This window comes from Peromyscus eremicus, chromosome 14 (genome assembly GCF_949786415.1).
Source record: "Peromyscus eremicus chromosome 14, PerEre_H2_v1, whole genome shotgun sequence".
NCBI lineage: Eukaryota > Metazoa > Chordata > Mammalia > Rodentia > Cricetidae > Peromyscus > Peromyscus eremicus.
In genome coordinates, this window is record NC_081430.1 from 81958803 (window position 1) to 81981451 (window position 22649).

Here is a 22649-nt window from a genome sequence, read left to right on the forward strand (position 1 = left end):
GGAAGAAAAATGAAGAGAGAACCACCTATTTAGGGCTAGATATTATGCAATAAATGGGCAGGGTTAGATATTGTGCAATAAATGGGGAGGGTTAGATATCGTACAATAAATGGGCAGACAAGAAGTCTCTTTCCTTAGGACAATGCAAGGGACACGTTAGCTCATAATAAAGAATTCAGAGAAAGGCTTCTTTGACAAATTATTTCTGTGATGAGTCATACAATTCTCAGGTAGTTTCCCCCAATCTCATATGCTATTGCTTTTGCTTAAATAACTCTCCGTGGAAAATAAATGTTGAATAAAATATAGTGGTTGGCTGGTTATGGTGGCACACGGTTACTTAGGCTAAAACAGGAGGGTCATGAATCTGTTGTGGGATAATCTTTTTGTACACTGTAAAGAAGGTGCCTTCTGATTGGTTTAGTAAAGAGCTGAATGGCCAATAGCTAGGCAGGAGAGAATAGCTGGGACTTCCAGGGAGAGAGAGGAACTCTGGGAAGAAGAGAGGGAATTTCGCCAGTGGGACATGGAGGGAGTCAGACGTACAGAAGGAGGAGAGGTAAAGAGCCATGTGGCAGAATGTAGATTAATAAAAACAGGTTAATTTAAGTTGTAAGAGCTAGTTGGGAACAAGCCTAAAGCCTAAAGGCCAAGCTTTCATAATTAATAAAAGTCTGTAAGTCATTATTTGGGGGCTGGCGGTCTCAAAGACCACTACATGAATCCATGATGAGTTCAAGACCAGTCTAGGCAACATAGTAAGTCTCCCATCACAAAAACAAAACAACAAAAACAGAGCAAGGAGTGAGGTTCTCAGCTGCTGGAGGCATTCAGCCTTCTACTTCAAGTTCTTTGAAGGAAGGTAGATTCATGAGAATCTCATTTGCACAGCCGAGTTCTACTCAATGGCAGTGTCTTTTGATAGCTGCATATCTCATGCTGGGGCAGTATCTTTTGTCTTTCCTGTCATGAATCATTTATCCAGCATGTTCCAGACATGGGTAAGACAGGGTCTCTGCCTGTGAAGTTTTCTCAGTGTGGCTGTGGTAGGGGCTCCCAAGAGCCAAAGAGAAGAGAAATAGGAAACAGCCATGTGGGCTGGTCAGTGCTCCTGAGTGTAGTACAGCGCCACCACATCTCTCCTGCAGTCAGCTGTTCCTCATCCTTCCCGTCCTTCCCCTCCCTTTCTACCTCAGCTTTTTTTTTTAGTTTCACTGTGGAGTTATCTAAAGTAGCCATCCATTCAGAAGGTAAGTCACTCTGTATGGGAGACAGACAAGCCAAAAGAATGTCTAGAAAGCTCTGTTCCAGAATGTCTGTGACTCTGCATTTGAGGAAAGTCCCACAGGCAGTGCCAGCTCACGGTGAACTACTTCCTGCAAAAGCCCGGTGTCCCGTTCCTCTGATCAGAGAGCCTGCAGCACAGTGAGTTCCCATGCGTTACTCAAGTTCCCATCATACCTGCCCATGCATAAGGAGTCCAGTGTAGATGTAAATAATGCTCACTTAACACCTGCTGATTGAAAGGCTTTTTTGGTTTGCTTGTTTGTTTTTCAAGACAGTTTCTCTGTGTAGCTTTGCAGTCTGTCCTGGATCTCACTCTGTAGACCAGGCTGGCCTTGAACTCACAGAGATCAGCCTGCCTCTGCCTCCTGAGTGATGGGATTAAAGTCATGTGCCTGGCAATTGAAAGGTTCTTCTCCAGACCCCTTAATGAGGCAACCAGCCTTTTATATTTTACAAGACAGGGGCACTTTTCAAGACTGGGGAACGCGTGCTCACAAATATCTACTGTTCCGGGCCCTTCCTTCACTTACTGAGCGCCCAGGCAGTCTTCCACTCCTGCAGCATCTTCCGCAGCACTGCCAACTCCCAAGTCACATCCTCCTTCAGGGGTTGGACCGGCTTCTTCACTCTCCTAGTCTTGGCAGACTCGTCCTTCTCACCCACCTGCAGCAGAAGGCTCTTGACCGGGGTGGGCAAAGCAATCCAACGCTGGGTTCCTTTCTTGAGCTTACAAGCTGTGCAGTGAAGAGGCAGGTCTCACCTGACTGCCTGACTATGGAACTGGTGACTTGCACGTGCTATACACCGTGTGGGGGTTTGAATAAGAAGGTCTCCCATAGGCACGGGTGTATTTGAATGCTTAGTCACCAGGGAGTGACACTGTTTGAAAGGGTTAGAAGGATCAGGAGGTGTGACCTTGTTAGAGTAGGCGTGGCCTTGCTGGAAGTCTGTCACTGGGTGTGGGCTTTGAGGTTTCAAAAGTCCAAACCAGTGCATCCCTTTTCAGCCTGCAGACCAGGATGTAACCCTTAGCTACTGCACTAGCACCATGCATGAGTCCAGGCTCCCTGCCATCATGGTAATGGATTAAGTCTCTGAAACTGTACACAAGCCCCCAGTTAAACGCTTTCTTTCATAAGAGTAGCCTTGGTCATGGTGTCTCTTCATAACATAGAACAGTGACTAATACACCTAGCTACATGTTTGGCCCCAGAGCCCATCTGAATAGTGGTAGTACAAAGAATCATAGGAACTAGAGAGACAGTCTCTTAGAAGGTGGGTACATTTTGTTTTAGAAGTTCATTTCTTGGTCACCTTTGTCTTACCAGATGAAGAATGTTACTCTTAAAAAACCGGAAGAGCTCGGGAAATGGCTCAGTGGGTAAAGCCCTTGCTATGCAAATATGAGGAGCAGGGTTTGAATCTCCAGCACCCAACTAAAAGGTGGGGGCAGGTATGGCAGCCTGCCTGGAATCCCAGCACTTGAAAATCTGAGACAGGAGAGCTCCCCAAAAACAACCAGGTATTGGTGATATCTGGGGTCAACCGAGAGTCCCTGGCTCAATGGATAAGAGGCATAGGGACTGAGGAAGACTCCTAACATCAGCTTCAGGCTTCCACACACATGCCTACTCTTGGGTACCGACACATACATGTACACACACCACCACACAGAGACATACCAAGAAAAATGGAAAAAAAAAAAATCAAAGACCCTCGGGCCTGAGGCAAGGATGAATTGAGTGTGGAGTGGGCAGGTGGAGCCAGCCCAGGGACACAGAGGTGGGTGAGGAGTCTGAGGGGCTTCCTGTGGAAGTACACCTGTCTTACTGGTAATTACCCTAAACCGTGTATTTACACCTCAGCAATAGCAGATTCCAACTGGACGCAAGTTCCACCATCTTGCGGTCAGTAGTTTACAACAACAGTCCGTAGTTACGAGATCATTTTTAGTTGTTAGGAAGGGAGTGCCCTCAGTGCCGGTGGGGTCCTCACTTCCACACTCCCTCATTGCTAGTTTTCTGATCATGTTCCTTACGTGCTTCGGGAACAGGCTGTAAACTCCACTTTTCTGGGGTTTCAGGGAAGATCTTAGAGAGGTGCTTGTCGTACCGATTGAGGTTTTCCAAGACGATTTGGTCTTTCTTCCCACCAATCTGGTGAACAATCTTCACTCCGTCTGCGAAGATAGATGCAATGAGTGACCAGTCCCTCCTTTTCCCCTAATCTAACCCCTTGGGACATTGTTAAAGGGCGGTTGTTGCTTAGAAATGCCACAGCCAGTAGTCTCGTGTAGGGAAGGAAGCCTTATACAGACCTCAGAGAGCCAAAGACAGTGTTTTCCATTGGTAAAGCAGAAACTAATTTCTAACTAGCAGTGCTGGGTATGAAGACCCAGCCAGTAGCGGTTTAGGAGCAAGATGAAGTGGTCATGAAGAAGGGACAGCTTGGAACATGTAAGACCAGACCGTGTTCTGCAAGGCCGGGCACCGGAAGGCTAGCCAGGCGGAAGGAAGGGCAGTAAGAGGCAGTCACGGAGACCCTCCGTGTGCTAAGCACTGGGCAGCTCTGCGGATGCGTCCTTGTCGACTGCACAGAAAGTGTGTTGTTAACATTGCTTTACGAGTATCGTATCTAGGCTCGAGGGAATTCTGTAATTGGCTAAAGATTACTAAGAAGGAATCAAGCCTGTGTTTAAACAAATCTGCCTGATTCCAAAGCCTGTTTGTTTTGTTTTTTTTTTCAAACATAGCAGGTCAGTGGGGGTAGAGGGACTGTCTAAAAGTGAGGAGAGGGTGAACAGAGAGAGAAGAATAGGGTGCTCCTAAAGTCAGCTCTAATGCATACTACAAGCCCATCTTCCTTAGTAAGATGGAGAGACAGAGGCAGACAAATGTTTGCGGCCCTGCCACAAATCCTGCACTAGCACTGGGAGATGCACCCCGAGACCCTCATCTCCACCCACTACTCTTGTCCCAGGGTGTCCTCACTTCCATGGCTCATTCTCCCACCCTGGAGCCCAGCACCATTACCAAAATAAATCTCCTGCTCGAAGGTGTTGTCTGTAGAGTAAGCAAACTCTCCCGCTCTGGGGTTCACCTGCCGGAAGGGGTTCGGAGTCGGAGCCCGGAAGTTGCTTCTCTCTTCTTGGATCTCCTCGGCCGTCATGTTGTTGCCAGGCAGGATTTCAACTGTCTGTACTTCTGGGGAGTGTCCAGGCAACCTTAGCAGTGTTGAGAGAGGGAAAAGTGGGGAGAGTGGAAGATGCCCCCCCTTTCCATGAGGTCCATGACTCACTGCAGCCCCTTTAAACTCCTGTACATAGAAACATCTGAATAACGGCCTAATGATCAATGATCATTCTCTCTATGGTGCCGTTTGAAAATGGAACCCCTGGAAGAGCCTGTCTTCAGCCCCCCCTGCTCCCCTCCACGGAGGAAGCCATGCTCCCTGTAGTCACAGGCAGACACTGTGGTGAAAGGAACAGACAGCTGTGCTTCCCCATCAACACTTTCCATTTTCTTTTTCCTTTTCTTTTTTGTGTGTACGGTGGGGAAATGGAGAAAGGGCCCTGCTATGTAGCTCAGGCTAGACTAGAATTTAGTATGTACCCAGGCTGACCTCAAACTTGTGGCCTTCCTGTTACTCTGCCTCCCAAGTGTTGGGAGCACAGACATGTGCCATCATGCCCAGTCTGGAGCCCATTTTAACACTGGTTCCCTTTGAAGGTGCGTGGATTTGGGGAAGCGAATCTGCCTTCTCTGTTACCTCGATGTATCTGTGGGAATTTACTGTCCGCTCACTAGGTGGGTACATCTGTTCTTTTATGCTATATTCCCATCACTCCACAGACTATCTGAAATACCAGCGTCAACAAAAAATCAACTCATTTTTGTCCAGTGACTGACTGACTATACTTCCACTTATTTTTGTTTCCTTTTGGATGTCAGGGAGATTATTACAGCTCCTATCTTCACTCTAGCTGGGAATGAAAAAGAAGCAATCTGACAAATGTCGGCTCATCTTCTCCTCTTGGATTGTTTGGTTCTCTGCCCTGAGTCGGGTTGTGTTCGGTGTCAGTGAGTCTTGTTCAAAGTGAGGCAGACCCAACTCAGTCTCACGAGCCCTCTGCCCTTCTCACTGTCCACCTGGAAACATTTCAAGTGAGCTGGATCATCAGCTTGAGAGCTCAGTTACTGGAAGCTGAGAACAGAGCCCTATAAGACAGTGACTCCGAACGGGGGTGCGATCTTGTCCTTCAGAGATATCTGGCAGTATCTGGGACATCCTTGGTGGTAACTGAGAGGTGTAACGACTGAGACATCCTTGGTAACAGCAGAGAAGTGTCCCTGGTTTCTACTGGGTGAAGACCAGAGATGCTGCTAACATCCTAGACAGCACAGGGCAGCCGCTTATGGTAGAACAGTGGCCAACCCAGAATGTCAGCAGTGTGGGGGCTTAGAGACCTCACTTCCAGGAGATCTCAGAAAGAGAAAGCAGGTGGTGATGGGGAACAAGAGGCTGACGGGAAAGTGTGTTCTGAAGTATAGAGTGTGGGCTGGGGTGTAGCCAGGGGTAGTGTACTTGCCCAGCACGGGCAAGGGATGGGTGTGATTGTCAGCGCCAGGGAAAACACGATGACATCAAATAAGGATCCTACGGGGCCCCCCCGTTCCTGAAGGGGAGCCATGGACGGCCCCAGGCCCGCTTGAGACCAGCTTACCTGTAGAAAACGGGAAGCCGCAGCTCCGGCTTCTTTACTTCTCTGTGGGTCGGGGCGACATTTTCACCCTCAAAGTCCGCTATTTCTTCTGCCTCCAGCTTTTTGAGGAGATCCAGGTCGCTCTCGGAAGTGAGCTCATCGCGAATGTGGCTCCAGTCGTACTGCTGGCGCAGGAAGCTCTGCCATTTGTTGGGCGACTGCCCGGGCCTCAGCGGGCGCTTGCTCTGGATCCATCGCGCTGTCCGCTTGTCCAGCTTCTCCAGCACGATGGCTTCCCAGCCTCGGGCCTCCTTCTCACCAGGTGGAAGCCACGTTTCCCTTTCCTCCAGACTCTCATCTGGGGAGGGTGACAGGTCCAGTGGATCTGGCTTCAGGCGGACATAGCGGGGGCGTGGGGGAGATGGGTTCTGGTCCAGGCCTCCTCCGGGCTTGCTTTTTATGTTCAGCTTCTTTTTGGAACGCGCAGGGCTTTGTGTCTTCGCAAAACGGGTGGGGCCTCCTGCCAAGCGGGCTGAGGTGTGCAGAGCCCCGGCGTAGCCAGGTGTCTCGGTGTGGATCTTCCTGGCCTGCAGAGGCGGGATGATGTCATCCGTGTCGTAGATGTGCTTAAAACTGTACTGGTAGAAAGGCATGCTGGGCAGTCCCCGCTGCCACCTCACATCCTGGGAGAAGGACAGGTGGGCAGCCGCCTTTTTCAAATACTGGTCCTTGAGATGCTCACAGTACCGCGGGCTGAAGCGGAGGAGAGGGGGCACTCTGGAGACGGAGGCACACCCCCCCACCTCGTCCGTGGACTTTGGGTAGAGGAAGATCATGCCCCATCTCAGCCGAGGGAGTGGTGCCGACTCAGGGCACTGAACGGAGGAAGCCTTTTTCTGTTGGGGCCTGGTCATGTTTCGCTTCCAGTCCTCCTGTCCGCACTGCCGGTTCACAAGCAGGGGCCTGCAGGCACCCGAGAGAGCGAGTGAGTGCTCTACACCAGGAGGAACTGGAAGCCCACAGCGGAGTAAGGGAGTCCTGGGAATTTAGAGAACAAGAAGAAAAAGAGTACAACGTTCTAAATATTTCTTAATCAGACTCTTGCTTCAAATTCTCACATTTGTCTACAAAACTCAGGCCTCTACGCCTTACTAGCGATCATGGCTTTTCAACAGTACCTCACAGTTCCATTTTTTCTCTTTTTCTTTTTCTTTTACTTTTTTTAAAATTCAGACATTTCCGTTTCTCTGTTTAAACAGCTTGTAAGGAGCTGGGTACACACCTGATGCTGTCCCAGCTACTAGGAGGCACGGGTAGGGTAGCCGAGTGAGCTCAGACGTTCTAGGCTAGACCCCAGGCTTCGGAGAGCAAGGGGTGGGGGCGGGGGTTGTCCTGCTTAAGCCCGCTGGATCCCGCAGCTGTTCTCTGGGCATTCCTTCCTCCCTCCCCACAGTACAGCTTCCTCTCACGTCCTCCACATGAAATGGCATGTCATCTGTACTTGACATAACTTGACCTGCTTCTTCTAGGTTCAGTTCAATTCCTGCCTGCCCGCAAACTCTTTCTCCACCTGACTACGTTGTCATACTTGATGTTATAAATCAAGGAGCACTATGCCACCCTGGCCTTGGGCCAAGCCCCAGCCAGATTACTCAGCCACAGGTCCTGCCACTGCCAGGGACAGGCACGTCACTCTTGCCAACTCCTGTTGGTCCTGAATTGTCCCAAGGAGCCAGCAGGCCAGATGACCCCCTTTGCTCTGTAGCATGCAGCACATGCTCTCTGTCCCCAGGGCACCGTCTTCTAGGAATGAGACTTGACCCTGTGAGGTTTCTTTCTGTCGGGGTCATTTCATCTAGACCGTTTGCTTACAGGACAGAATTGACAACTCCCTTTAAATTAAGTCACATAGGATTGTTTTCATATCCCTCTGGGATTTTATTTTTATGAAAACAATAGTTTGTTTCATTTCTTCACAACCACAAGGCCACCTGGCCACAAGGGCATTTGATGTTTAAATAGTTGGACTAGAAAAATTAGGGCAAAGGTAAAGGCTGGTCGGTCACAAGGAGATATTTCTCCTGAAACAGTGCCTGCTCTGGCTAGTTGAAAATTAACTGTTGGGTGAGACTGCTATTAGTGTTCTTCATATCCTCACACATTAGTGTGGCTCTAGCTCCTATGTCAGGAAGTATTTTGGCTCTGAGCATCTTACTTTTTTAAATCACAGTTATATAATCTACTTTATTGGGTGGGTACATATGCCAAGGTACACTCGTGGAGGGTTAAGTTGGGTAATGTGGGAGCCAAGGTCATCAACCTTGGAGGCTAGCACCTTCGCCCACGGAGCCACCTCACCAACTTTAGAAACAGGACGAGGATGGGTTTCCCTCCCGTCCATGTAGAGTAGCGGAGGGTGTCCCAGACATGGGCCTTAAGCTGTGTCATAAGGAATTTTGTATCAGTGTAAGCACAAAGAATATCATATTGTCATCAAAGAATGATGGTATGATGACTCTCAAAGAATCTGGTATGATGGCTGACTAAAAAGGAAGGAGATACGTGATAAGTCCATTTTTAAAGCTCCAGCCTGCATGCGCATACTCACGTCTGTCTGTCATCTGTCTGTCTGTCTGTCTCTCTCTGTGTCTGGGTGTCTGTCTACCTTTTCCTTCTTCCCTTTATTAGACAGAGTTGATGAGAAGCCAAGCTGTGCTGTGACCTTGCAGCTCCCCTCCCCCTGCCCCCGTCACAGCTTCAAGATGGTCCTGCCTAATGCCTGCCCCTTGGCACGTAGGCTAGCCAGACTAAATTATATGGTATGGACCGTCCTTCCACCCCCTGAAAACCTATAAAAGTAAGGAATTTCCTTTGTTCCTTGGGAACTGAAGGGCCCCTCTCTCCTTTCAGGATTCCTGCCATCCACACATGGCTGCTGTCTCTCTTAATGCTCCGCTTCACGAGGCTCTCTCCTAATGCCGCTCCCTTCTGGGTTTTGAAGGGAGAAATCTTTCTCTCCTCGTCCCCACTGTACTGTCTGTTATAGTGCTGTGCTTCTCCTGTCTGCTCTCTCCTCAAGACCATGTCATTCCCACTCATCTGCCCCAAGTCACTCTCCAAATAAAGCGTATTCTGAAGGGTAAGGGTAATTGGTCATAGCTACTGTAGGAGTTACTTTTCTTCTTTTTCTTTTTTTTCCTGGTTTTTTGAGACAGGGTTTCCCTATGTAGCTTTGGAGCCTGTCCTGGAACTTTCTCCGTAGACCAGGCTGGCCTCGAACTCACAGAGATCCGCCTGGCTCTGCCTCCCGAGTGCTGCCCGGCACAAGTTACTTTTCTATTGCTGCGGTAAGACATCATGACTATGGTAAACTTATATTTCATTGGGTTTATGGTTTCAGAGGGTTATAGTCAATCATGATGTGGCATCATGACAGCAAACAGCAGGCATGCTGGCTGGACTAGCAGCTGAGAGCTCACACACTGACGACAGTACGAGTCTTTTGAACTCTCGAAGTGACACCCGTCCCCCCACAATGCCACACCTCCTAATCCTTCCCAAACAGTTCCACACCTGGGAACCAAGTATTCAAACAGATGAGTGTATGGGGGTTATTCTCATTCAGACCACTGCAGCTTCCTTTCCCAAACAAACCTCCTACTCTGACTGGCCACTTTCTGTTATAACATGGCACTGCACAAGGGGTTTTAGTGCATGTCCTTTCCCTGTAAGAGGGGTTTCTGGTGAGATCTGGAGGAAAATGCAGGTGTACAGCTGGGAAGGAGGAAAGGCCATAAGCAGTTATTGGAATTCTTGCTTCTCATTCAGTGAGAGGCTTCAACTAGACTCTGGAATGGGGGATCCTCTGTTCTTGGGTTGAATGTTTCCTCTTTTCCATCCTGCTTCAATTATAAGGGAAGCCTGGTTAAAGGGGCGAGCAGAATCAAGGAACCCAGGCTCTTAGCCTGGCTTCTTCCCAACTGCCCCTCTGCCTTCCCCTCTCCCCCTGAACCTCTGACTTACATCTCTCAGCACGATTCACATGGCTCTACAGCTGTCTGCAGAGAATAGACTGGGGAGTGCTGTGCACAGGAAGCCCACTGAGCCTTCTACAAGGCAGATGAACTGAATTTCAAATGTTGTGGAGAGTTTGGGGGGTTGCAGTCCGCCCAGAGCTTACCTAGAGCTTTCTTTAGAGCTCCCTAAATAGCCATTCCTTTCCCACCTTTCTGTCTAATCTCACATCCTGTGACTACTGGGTGAGACCCTGTGAAATGTATTAATTCAGCAGACTTACTAGCTTTCACCAACCTAAAGGCTGAGTGTTAACCGCTAGTGTTACTGTAACCCACCTATCTTATGTTTATACCAATATATTTGAAAAGTTTCTGGGTTTATGGCCTTTTTTTCCCCCCTACAAAACCATCATGAAATTGTTACCTTATTGGAACATGGTATTTGGAAAAACCAAAACTCCCAGGCTATGGTTACTAATATTTGACTCCAGAATAAACTACCTCTTTTATTCCTCTGAGGTGAGAGCTGTCTGTTTCATTTATAATGCCATAAGAACAGTCTGCCCAGCTGGGTGGTGGTATCACCAGCCTTTAGTCCCAGCACTCAGGAGGCAGAGGTAGGCAATCTCTGAGTTTCAGGCCAGCCTGGTCTACTAAAAGAGTTCCAGGAAAGCCAGGGCTATACAGAGAAACCTTGTCTCGGAAAACAAAAAACAAACAAAAACCCTAAAAATAAAACAAAACAAAAAACCCAAAGGAATAACAACAAAAACCAGTCTGCTCTAGGGCCTTCCAAACCCCAGCCACAGCAAGATGAGACCTGTATAATCGCAGGTCTGTAGCTGTCTGGCTGTCTCTTCTACACAGTTCAGTCTTCTCAGTTACCTGTCTGCCCTGTCCCCATGCAGCTGACACTCATGAAGACTTCAGATCTTCCTAAAAGCTGCGGTGGTTTGAAATTACCTTCCAAGTGGAATAGCATCCTACAGTACAGTCTTCAAGAGAAGCAAGGTTCTGCCTTGTGAACCTTCCTTGGTTCCTTAGGTTCCAAAGCTGCTTCGCTGCTTACAGTGGTCACCAGGCAATGAGCCTTCAGAATCCCAAGTCTGTTCACAGAAGCTGTGAGTTTGGGTTGGGGTATCTTCAGCTACTTACTAAATTTCCTTCTTTGTAAACTGAGCTTTAAGAAATGGTTTCATATTTGTTGATTGGCAGCTGACCAGATTTCCTAGTAACTTATTGCAAAACAGAACAAAACCAAAAACCAAAACCAGAAGCAAACTCTCTAAGTGTATAGAGCTTCCTATGCCCTACTCCCTGACCCCCACTCCCGGAGCTCTTACATCCTGCTGAGAAAGAGCCAACTGCAGAACACCTGGATAAGCAACTCCGGGCATTTTCCAGAATACCGGGCAGGTTAGAGTTTGGTGACTCCTGACCAGCCCAGTGTGAGATCATTTGAAACTGGGTAAAAAGCTTTGCCCGGGGAAAGTTCTTGAGTAGTTGGCCTGGTCTCCTTTTCTATAACTGTGATAAAACTCTGACCAAAACCAACTAGAGGAGGAAGAGTTTATCTGTCAGTCACTTCCGGATGTCAGGGCCGGAACTCGGGCAGGAACTGGAAGCAAGAACCACTGAGGACCTGCTTTGCTTTCCTTCTGCTCAGACTCGGCCGACTCTCTTTCCTCCTTTTTTAAAACTTTATTTTGTTTTATGTTTATGGGTGTTTTGCCTGTATGTATGTGTCTCATGTCTCCTGAAGCTGGACTTACAGACAGCTGTGACCTGCCGTATGGGTGTGGGAATCGAACCCCGATCCTTTGGAAGGAGAGCCAGTCCTCTTAATCACGGAGCCAACTCTCCACTTCCCCCGCCAGCTTTCTTATAAAACTCAGGACAATCTGCCCAGGGTGGCGCCGACCCCAGTGGGCCAGACCCTCGCACGTCAATCATCAGTGTCACATAGGACAATATGATGGAGGTAATCCCTCAACCAAGGTTCCCTGTTCCAGCGCGTTTCTAGTTCGGGTCAAGTTGACAAAAACTAACACAGTAGTCTTTTTGGGAGCAGAGACAAGTACAGCTTATACAGTTTCAGGTTTCTGCAAGAACAAAGATGTGCAATTATCCTTGTTATTAAGGTTCAAAGCCTTGGAAGAAGAAAAGTCCATCTTTGGTTGGAAATGATAGCTTATGAAACAGTTGGGAAATGTGTAAAGTCCACGATGAGTAGGAAGTAATGTTTGCCTAGAGGGCCAATATGAGAGCACAGTGTAAAAAGAAAATAACCATGACATCACTCGGTTATTTTTACACATGTACAGAATCCAGGTAAAGGGTCAAACAGCCCAGGAAACATGAAGTCCACTGGTCATGGGACTTACATGTAGGATAAGCACGTGCAGATTGCACAAAACAAAACATCACGGTGCACATTTTTGAAAGAACAGTACCAAGATTAGTAACAAGTGTCCGTTCCACCACAACGGGATGAAACTCAATTGCAATCTTGCATTCTTGAGTCTGAAACCTTAGGAATTTGGCGACTGGAGGTCCCGTTGGGTGAGAGGACTTTTAAGAGCGAGCCTTAGGCCAGCCCACTCTTCAAGGGGCAAAGAGCACCTGAAAGACAGTACTAGGAAGGGGGTTCCGGATATAACGGAGTCTTACGCCCAGGCGCCTTAGTCAAAGTCTGTTCTTACTTTTGCTTTTGTTGCTTTGCAGGCTCTGAGCTCTCCAACCCTGCGAGCCCACAGCTCAGCCCAGTGGACACTTAGACTGCAGGCAGGCAGCCGGCCGCTAGAGGATCTCTAACTCTTCCCAGAGAACTGAGAGCTGAAGGAGCAAAATGGTGGCCTCGCCTCTCGCTGTCCTGCGAACAAGCAAGTTGTGCCAATGGGGCTGGAAGTGCCGGGCGCGGCTGTCGGGGCCTCGGCCGTTCGGTCCGGGTGGCTGCACCGCTTGGGCCCCTGCGCGGACAAATGCGACGCTGAGCCTGGAGCCCGCGGGCCGCAGCTGCTGGGACGAGCCGTTGAGCATCACCGCGCGCGGCCTGGCCCCCGAGCAGCCCGTCACGCTGCGCGCCGCCCTGCGCGACGAGAAAGGCGCGCTCTTCCGCGCCAACGCGCGCTACCGCGCCGACGCCCACGGCCGGCTGGACCTGGCGCGCGCGCCCGCGCTGGGCGGCAGCTTCGCGGGGCTCGAGCCCATGGGGCTGCTCTGGGCCCTGGAGCCCGAACGGCCTTTCTGGCGCCTGGTCAAGCGCGACGTGCGGACGCCCTTCGTGGTGGAGCTGGAGCTGCTGGACGGCCACGAGCCCGACGGCGGGCGGCTGCTGGCGCGGGCGGTGCACGAGCGGCACTTCATGGCTCCCGGGGTGCGGCGCGTGCCCGTGCGCGAGGGCCGTGTGCGCGCCACGCTCTTCCTGCCCCCAGGTGAGCAGCCCCCCTCCTTCCCTTTGCTCAAAGTTCCTCTGTGATTTGAAGTGAAGAGAAAGGTAGCTCCTGATGACCTAGGAGTCAGGGGAAAGAGGACTGGACTGGACTGGAAGGAGCCTGTTGTGATGATGCTCTTTCCCTGAAGCTGGTCCTTCGTTCTGCTGCTAAGTCAAAGGGCATCATAAGGGGAGAGACCCCTAATAATAAAGTCCGGGGTGTTACACCCACCCACCCTCAATTTTGTTTTAGAATTTCTTCAGTGTTTCCTGGTGGTGGCGTGGGAACTCAAACTAGGCAAGCACTCTGCTACTGCGACCAGTTTTCAAATATTTTAAAATTTTCTTGGTTTTTAGCTGTATGTGGAAGTTCTAACAAATCAGACAGGAGAATCAACAGGACTCAAGCAGTGATGGGTGGAGCAACCAACTCCCAGGAGAGGCCATTTAATATCATGCCATTGAGATAAGGGTGTGGCTCAGTCCGTAGAGGGCTTGCTTAGCCTTCCAGTAACCCAGGGTTTCATCCCCAGCACAGCATAAGCTGGGCACGGTGGCACAGGGCCGTGATCCCAGCACTCATAGGTCGAGGCAGGATATTCAGAAGCTCTGGGCCATTTTTGGCTACATAGCAATACTGGATCCTGCTGGGATATTTGGTGGTCTGCCTCAAAACAAAACAAAATGGCAAAGTAGGCAAAAAATCAACAAGATATTTAAAGGCCACTTGTGAGTGGTTACGGAGAAGTGCACACGAACCCATGATAGTGTTGAAGAAGGGACCCACAAGGGCGTCTGTCATTTCAGTACTCATCTGTTCCTGGTGCTTGCTGGGTTATTGTTGAAGTTGGACAGGTGGAAGACAAGCCTCCCTATACAAATGGTAAAAATATTAAGGACACAAAATCAGGCAGGATGAAAATGCAGCCTTTTGGAGTCTGTCCGCTCGTTTAGCAGAATGTATTTGAGATTCATGGGGTCTTCTGCCCATTGGGCCTCTGTTTTGATTCATTTGCCGGTTGAAGGACGTTAGCTTCATTGCAGTCTGTGGAGATTATGAATGAAGTTGTTACAGATGCTTGCATAGACGTTTGTGTGTGAACCAGAATTTTCACTTGGGTAATTAGGTGTGGGATGACTGGGTCACATGGTAAGAATAGGTTTATTTATTTATTTTTTCAAGATAGGGTTTCTCTGTGTAGCGTTGGCTGTTCTGTAACTTGCTCTTTATAGACCAGGCTGACCTCAAATTGATAGAGATCGTTCTGCCTCTGTCTTGAGAGTGCTGGGATTAGAGGTGTGTGCCACCACTGCCCACTGCATTCTACAGGCTTCCTGGTTTTACATTTCACCAGCATGGTTGCTGCATATGCCCACTGGCAGTTGGCACTATCAATTTCTGGTCAGAGAGGATAGTGGTGTGTGTGTGTGTGTGTGTGTGTGTGTGTGTGTGTGTGTGTGTGTATGGTGTGTGTGTGTGGTATGTGTTGTATGTTGTGTGGTGTGTGTGTGTGTGGTGTGTGTGTGTGGTGTGTGTGTGTGTGTGTGTGGTGTGTGTGTGTGGTGTGTGTGGTGTGTGTATGTGTATGGTGTGTGTGTGTGTGTGTGGTGTGTGGTGTGTGTGTGTGTGTGGTGTGTGTGTGTGTGTGTGTGTGGTGTGTGTGTGGTGTGTAGTTGGTTGTTTTTACTCTTTGAATCTTTTGGGGACCCATCACTCAGCTCCCAAATAAATACATATGGAGGCTTATTCTTTCTTATAAATGCCCAGCCTTACCTTGGCTTGTTTCTTGCTAGCTTTTCTTACATTATCCTATCTGCCTTTTCCCTCTGGGCTTTTACTTTCTCATTTCTGTATATCTTTTCTTTCCTTCTTATTTCAGTTCTGGCTGGATAGCTGGCCCCCTTTTTGTCTCACTCCTTGATCCTCTCCTCCCAGATCTCTCCTCTTCTTTATTCTCTCTGCCTGCCAGCCCTGCCTATCCTCTCTCCTGCCAAGCTATTGACTGTTCAGCTCTTTATTAGACCATCAGGTGTTTTAGACAGGCACAGTAACACAGTTTCACAGAGTTAAACAAATGCAACATAAAAGAATGCAACACATCTTTGCATCATTAAACAAATGTTCACAGCAGAAACAAATGTAACACATCTTAAAATAATATTTTACAGTGTGTGTGTGTGTGTGTGTGTGTGTGTGTGTGTGTGTGTATGTTTGGAATCAAATTTAGTATGCCATACAGCCATACATGCTAGATAGCACTCTACCCCTAGACCTTAGTGTATTTTTAATGTTAAAAGTAATATGCTCTTTGTAAATGTCTGTGGGTTTGAGTCTCAGATAGAGTGGGTAGAGAGGAAAGTGGAATTATCCTAGGCCACTCTAGATGCTTGGAGACAGGAGTTCCTTCAGTCTCCTGATGATCAGTAGAAAACATGCTCATCCCAGATTAAGCAACAAATGCCTATTAATTCCACTGTGAACATTTTCAGTAATGTTTAGTTCTGTCTTCCCCAGAACCTGGTCCCTATCCTGGAATCGTGGACCTTTTTGGAGTTGGAGGTGGCCTTCTGGAGTATCGAGCAAGTCTGCTGGCTGGGAAGGGTTTTGCTGTCCTGGCTCTGGCTTATTATAACTACGATGACCTCCCCAAGGGCATGGAAACCATGCACATAGAGTACTTTGAAGAAGCTGTGAACTACCTGCTTAGCCACCCTGAGGTTAGATCCCCTCAAGTTTTATTGGCCCCTGTCATATCTCCTCATCGTGTGCTTGATTTCACAGAATGAGTGAATTGATGACAGCCTCTCTCTCTTTATTTCACAAAGAGCCCAAGACCACTTGAGGTTTCTAGGTTTGATACAAGTAAAGGGAAGGAGAAAGGTAGGGCCATCCCCAGCCAGTGCTCATTCAGATGATGTGCTCAGCAGCTCTCTCCTGCCTGTGTCCCCATGTCCCCATGTCCCTGTGTCCCCGTTTCCCCGTGTCCCCATGTCCCTGTGTCCCCATGTCCCTATGTCCCTGTGTCCCCATGTCCCCATGTCCCTGTGCCCTTGTGCGAGCACTGGGTGAACTTGACAACCAGCAGCAGGAGACCAGGGTGCTCTGAACTTTCTAGATTCAGTACGGCACAGGCTGAGGTGGTAATCCTTGCTTGTTTTAAAATTTTATAAGCAGAACTTCAAGTGGCTGGAAGCGTTGGCGCTCTTGGAGAAGTGGAGCCAGTGTAGGCTGCGTCTAGAGAGAAGTGGGAGACTAGATTTTGCCATTTTTTTCTTTTAAAAATTATTGACATTGTGTGTGTAGTGTGTGTGTGTGTGTGTGTAAGAACAAGAACATGTGTGTTCATAAGTGTGTGGAGGTCAGAGGACATCTTTATGGGATCAGCTCTCTGTCCACTTTTTTTTTTTTTTCTTTTTCGAGACAGGGTTTCTCTGTGTAGCTTTGCACCTTTCCTGGAACTCACTCTGTAGTCCAGGCTGGCCTCGAACTCACAGAGATCCGCCTGTCTCTGCCTCCCAAGTGCTGGGATTAAAGGCATGCGCCACCACCGCCCGGCTCTCCGTCCACTTTTATGTGTGTTCTGAGAGTCAAACTCAGGTCATCAGGCTTACGTGGCAAGTGTTCTACCCACTGAACCATCTCACCAGCCCTGATTTTACCAAATTCTAATCCTATGACTTTGGGACCTCTGTTTCTTCCGTTAACAAATAGGGTAATTACCCCATCACTTAATTTCTAGTACTTCACTGCAGTAGAATAGTTGAAAGTTGTAAGAGTGTTGTTTTGGAAGCCACAAGAGAAGAAAAAAGATTGTTGTGAGAGGTCAGCCGAAAGATCTTTTGCTTATAGCCCAGAGGACTCTGGGATTCAGGACAGGGGCGGTCCTTGTGGGATGTTGCCAACCCAAACCACCCAGAAGGCATTGAGCAGGAAAGTACAACAAACATCTCCCCACAGGTTTCTCAGGGATCCAGGGGAGAGAACAAAGTCATAACTAGTGTGGCCTGGGGCACAGGGCTGTGAGGAAATAGAAGAGGCCCAGAGCAGGGAGGACCTCAGGAGGACCAGCAGAGAGAAGTGGAAAGGAGAGGAGGCCAGAAGTAAGTGTGGGAGGCCAACCCTAGAGAGAGAGAGTGGACAGCATCCCAAACACAGCTAGAGGTGGCCGCTGAGATTGTGTGGGACACCCGAGAGCTGCCGTGGGAACAGGTAGATTGGGGAGTGAGAAGACGAGAGATTCCCCCTGACAGCTTCTGTTTTCTCACTGCAGCATGGAGAGCTGAAGGTGGAGGGGCATGTGGGGGCTCAAGAGGCCGAGGAGGTAGGAGAGGATGTGAGGCGGTCCTTTGGAGATGTGGAAAGTGAAATCCTAGTGATGTGTGGCAGGACTGGTGGGCCACGTGGGTGCCCGTGTCAGATAAAGATCAGTCAGCAGCCGGGCGGTGGTGGCGCACGCCTTTAATCCCAGCACTCGGGAGGCAGAGCCAGGCGGATCTCTGTGAGTTCGAGGCCAGCCTGGGCTACCAAGTGAGTTCCAGGAAAGGCGCAAAGCTACACAGAGAAACCCTGTCTCGAAAAACCAAAAAAAAAAAAAAAAAAAAAAGATCAGTCAGCAGGAATGTTTGTTTTCCTTAGTTTCTTGGGGTCCATTGTCTCCACAGTCTAATGGCAAAGCAGGAGTGCAAGTGTCCTTTTAGAATAGCTTCATTCCTGCTAGAATGGTTTTGACAATAGATAGGAGTCCAGATGTTGACCCTGGTCCATGGAGCTTTCCAACTGGGCCTACTTGCTGTTCAATACTGTTCCTGAACTAATTCTCTTATTCCTTTTATATTTTTCTCAGGTAAAAGGTCCAGGAGTTGGAGTGCTTGGCATTTCCAAAGGGGGTGAACTTGGCCTTGCGATGGCCTCCTTCCTGAAGGGCATCAAAGCTGCTGTCATCATTAATGGCTCTGTGGCTGCTGTTGGGAACACCATATACTACAAGGATTTTACTATACCTCCTGTGTCTCTTCTGAGAAATCGAGTCAGGATGACCAAAGATGGCCTCATGGATGTTGTGGAAGGTCTTCAAAGCCCTTTGGTAGAACAGAAGAGCTTCATCCCTGTGGAAAGGTCAGACACAACCTTCCTGTTGCTTGTAGGTCAGGATGACCACAACTGGAAGAGTGAGTTCTATGCCAATGAGATCTCCAAACGCTTACAGGCTCATGGGAAGGAGAAGCCCCAGATCATCTGCTACCCGGAAGCGGGGCATTATATTGAGCCCCCTTACTTCCCACTGTGCAAGGCGGGCATGCACCTCCTGGTGGGTGCTAATATCACCTTTGGAGGGGAGCCTAAGCCTCATGCCATGGCCCAGTTGGATGCATGGCAGCAACTCCAGACTTTCTTCCACAAACACTTGGGTGGTAAGAGTTAGGGGGTGACTCCCAAAATATTACCCATTATCTGTTGGTTTTGGAGAAAACCTCAAATATACTATCAGAGTATTAGTTCTGGTTAGTTTATCTGGACATATTCTGATTCCTTAAAGGTTTTTATTTCTTCTTCTTCTTCTTCTTCTTCTTCTTTTTTTTTTTTTTTTTTTTTTTTTTTTTTTTTTTTTTTTTTTTTTTTTGAGACAGGGTTTTTCTGTGTAGCCCTGCTTGGAACTCATTTTATAGACCAGGCTAGCCTTGAACTTCCTTAGATGTGCCTGCCTCTGCCTCCTGAGTGCTGGGGCTAAAGGCATGCATCATCATGCCCAGCATAAGTTTTTTCTTTATATAATAAAATAAGTGCCTATGAATGTTGTTGTTTGTTTCTGCTCTTTTGGGGGCCCTCCACCCAGCTCCCAAATAAGTCACACACAGAGACTTATTCTTAATTATGAATGTCTGGACTTAGCTTGGCTTGTTTCTTGCTAGCTTTCCTTAACTTAAATTACCCCATCTACCTTTTGCCTTTGGGCTTTTCCCGTTCTCTTACTTCTACAAATCTTACTCTTACTCCGTGGTTTGCTGTGTAGCTGGGTGGCTGGCCCCTCATGTCCTCCTCTGTCTCTGGATACTTCTCTTTCCTTCCTCCCAGATTTCTCCTTCTATATCTTCTCTCTGCCTGCTAACCCCATCTATTTCTCTCTCCTGCCTCACTATTGACTGTTTTGTTCTTTATTAGACTATCAGGTGTGTTAGACAGGCAAAGTAACACAGCTTCACAGAGTTAAACAAATGCAACAAAAACAAAAGTAACACACCTTATATGAGCGAGAATTGTTGAGACCAAGGTTGGATAAAGCACAGGGACAAATAGCCAAACGAACGGAAACACATGAAATATGAACCAATGGCTGAGGGGTCACCAACTGGATCAGGCCCTCTGAGTGGGTGAGACAGTTGATTGGCTTGATCTGTTTGGGAGGCATCCAGGCAGTGGGACCGGGTCCTGTGCTCATTGCATGAGTCGGCTGTTTGAAACCTGGGGCCTATGCAGGATCGCTTGGCTCGGCCTGGGAGGAGGGGACTGGACCTACCTGGACTGAGTCTACCAGGTTGATCTCAGTCTGTGGGGAAGGCTTTGCCCTGGAGGAGATTGGAATGGGGGGCGGGCTGGGGGGAAGGTGAGGGGGGCGGGAGGGGGGAGAACATGGGAATCTGTGGCTGATACGTAGAACTGAATTGTATTGCAAAATAAAAATTTAAAAAAAAAATGAAAACAAAAAAAAAAAAAAAAAAGAAAACCCTCTGGGAATGCTTAATGTATTTCAGTTTAGAAGTATTTCACAAACTGTATTATTGTATTTCATAAGAAAACCTTCTTTAGGACTTCATTTAAGGCATAATTCTATATGGTGACATATTTACTCCATGTATTATTGGTTATTAGCGATCATATGATAGTTAAGAAGCTAAAAGGTAATAAAAAATGCTACTTAAAAAAAAAGTAACACACCTTAAAGTAATATTCTACAACATATGAAGGACTGAGGCTCTAACTTAGTGGTAATGCACTTGTCTTTCTTGACAAGTGTCCTGAGTTCATTCCTCCATGCCATAAGACAACAAAGAAATTAAAACTTTCTTATAAAAATAGTGCCTGGTGAGATATATGTAAGTAAAAATATAATCTGAAAATACTGCCTATCAAAAAAAGAGTTCGGGCTGGAGAGATGGCTCAGAGGTTAAGGGCACTGGCTGCTCTCCCAGAGGTCCTGAGTTCAATTCCCAGCAACCACATGGTGGCTCACAACCATCTATAATGAGATCTGGTGCCCTCTTCTCTCTGATGCTCTCTTCTGTCACGCAAGCGTACACGCAAATTACACAAAATATCTGAATAAATATATATTTAAAAAAAAAGAGTTCTTTTATATCATGAAGTAAAGGGGAACCTTAAGTATAAACCTTCTTATTAAATAAAAATTAGATTATATAGAAAATGATGGTGTCCTTCAATTCTTGGGCCAAGCTCACTATCACTATCTTCTTTCAAGAAGTGATTTTGGGGTGACTTAGGGGCCTCTTTTCAGATGCTTATTGCACACATAGGCAGCAGTGAAAAGGTTTTTGTTACATGCTGTGTCCAACAAGAACATCAATTTTCCAAGGCAAACCAACAATGGGAAAAGAATCCCCTTCATATATGAGCTCCATGCCATGACAACACTTGGGGATGATGAGCATTTAGTCCAGGCAGCAACAGGGCAGCTAGGGGAGGAAACAGAGATTCTAGGAATCCCATGTTGTGTCAACCTTCATCCTGTCTGAGAGGCAAGAAAGAAAGCGCTCTCGTACCCGCACACTTAGTAATCCACCAGTCGTCAACTCTTGGTCATATGAGCACAGCTATTTGTCATAATAGCACATACAGGTTTCTGTACCCATTGCTAGGTTCATGATAGAGCCCTTATAACACAAGAAGACAGTTAAGAGAAAGCCATGGAAACCTATTCAAATGTATTATTATTATTATTTATTATTATTATTATTATTATTATTATTATTATTATTATTATTATATTCTTGAGACAGGGTTTCTCTGTGTAGCCCTGGCTGTCCTAGAACTGACTCTGTAGACCAGGCTGGCCCTGAACTCACAGAGATCTCTTGCCTCTGCCTCCCAAGTGTTGGGATTAAAGGCATGTACCACCACCACCCGGTCTCAAATTTATTATTATTAATCACACCTGTCTATGGGTGTCTGTGCCCGTAGAGGCTAGAAGACTTCAGACCCCATGGAGCTAGAGATACAGGTGGTTGTGAGTCATTCAACATGGGTGCTGGGAACTAAATTCTGGTCCTCTGTGAGAGCAGTCCATGCTCTTAATTGTTGAGCCATCTCTCCAGCCTCAGAAACTTGTTTAATAAAAGTGTTGCATGAAATGATTCAGTGGGAAAGGGTACTGGCTGCCAAGCCTGACCACCTGAGTTCAATTCCTAGAACCCACATGGTAGAAGGAGAGAACTGACTCTTGCAACTTGTCCTCTGATTTCCACATGAGCACTATGACACAACCTGCCCCCCAATATACAAATAAATGATTAAAAAAATTTAAAGTGTCACACAGCACGAGGGCCTTCAGAAATGAAAACCCAGGACTGGAGGAGGGGCTCGGTTAAAAGCACAATGGGCATGGGCCAGAGATCAAGCCAGAGTGGAGTGAGTCTCAAGCAGCATTCCTCCATGTCTTCTGCTTCAGGGTCCTGCCCTGAGTTCCTGCTTTCCCTTCTCTGAGTGCTGGACTGCTGTGCAATATTCCTTTACACTGTGTGAAGATGTGTCACTGGGATTGGTGTAATAAAAAGCTAAACGGCCAATGGCTAGGCAGGAGGTATAGGCGGGACTTCTGGGCAGAGAGAGCTCTGGGAAGAAGAAAGGCAGAGTCGGCAGCCAGACAAGGAGAGAGAACAAGACATGCAGGAAGAGAGGTAAAAGCCACCAGTCACATGGCAACAGGTTGATGAACAGAAATGGGATAGTTTAAGTTATAAGAGCTAGTGGGACAAGCCTAAGCTATAGGCTAAGCTTTTGTAATTAATAAGTTTGTGTCTTTTTTTTTTTTGTGAGCCTGTGGCTCAAAGAAAAATCTGTCTGTACTGGATTGTGGCCCAGAAGTGTCAGCTAAATAAATCCTTTCCTCTCTCATTTGTTTTTGGTCATAATATTTGTCACAATGACAAAATAAAACTAAAACATTAGTTGCCAGAGGCTGAGGGGGGTGTGGTTAGA

At 47.7% G+C, this 22649-nt stretch overlaps 2 protein-coding genes across 5 annotated transcripts in view; one reads left to right on the forward strand and one right to left on the reverse strand.

The window, feature by feature from the left end:
- The window catches only part of Heatr4 (HEAT repeat containing 4), a 34572-nt gene extending 21522 nt beyond the window's left edge, over positions 1-13050 (reverse strand). For 2 of the 4 annotated variants that reach the window (XM_059279528.1, XM_059279525.1), the window contains exons 1-5: positions 10891-11293; positions 6011-7027; positions 4320-4510; positions 3326-3466; positions 1818-2021 (exon numbers count right to left, since the gene is read on the reverse strand). In XM_059279528.1, the coding sequence (XP_059135511.1) occupies positions 1818-2021; positions 3326-3466; positions 4320-4510; positions 6011-6903 (1429 nt within the window). In that variant the 5' untranslated portion in view covers positions 6904-7027; positions 10891-11293. Of the gene's footprint in view, positions 1-1817; positions 2022-3325; positions 3467-4319; positions 4511-6010; positions 7028-10890; positions 11294-12707 lie in introns of those variants that run through there. The other 2 variants (XM_059279526.1, XM_059279527.1) reach the window with 2 other exon arrangements.
- Positions 12604-18997, forward strand: LOC131924259 (acyl-coenzyme A thioesterase 1). The gene is made up of 3 exons (XM_059279530.1): positions 12604-13439; positions 15954-16156; positions 18283-18997. Exons 1-3 carry the CDS (start codon positions 12854-12856, stop codon positions 18859-18861), a joined length of 1368 nt encoding a protein of 455 aa, XP_059135513.1. The 5' UTR covers positions 12604-12853; the 3' UTR covers positions 18862-18997.
- The last annotated feature ends 3652 nt before the right edge of the window (positions 18998-22649 follow it).

Bases quoted from the DNA above. Each gene is read 5' to 3' on its own strand.
- LOC131924259 (XM_059279530.1), top strand. From the start codon at position 12,854: ATGGTGGCCTCGCCTCTCGCTGTCCTGCGAACAAGCAAGTTGTGCCAA. The intron at 13,440-15,953 runs GTGAGCAGCCCC...TGTCTTCCCCAG, and splicing joins CACGCTCTTCCTGCCCCCAG to AACCTGGTCCCTATCCTGGA. The intron at 16,157-18,282 runs GTTAGATCCCCT...TATTTTTCTCAG, and splicing joins ACCTGCTTAGCCACCCTGAG to GTAAAAGGTCCAGGAGTTGG.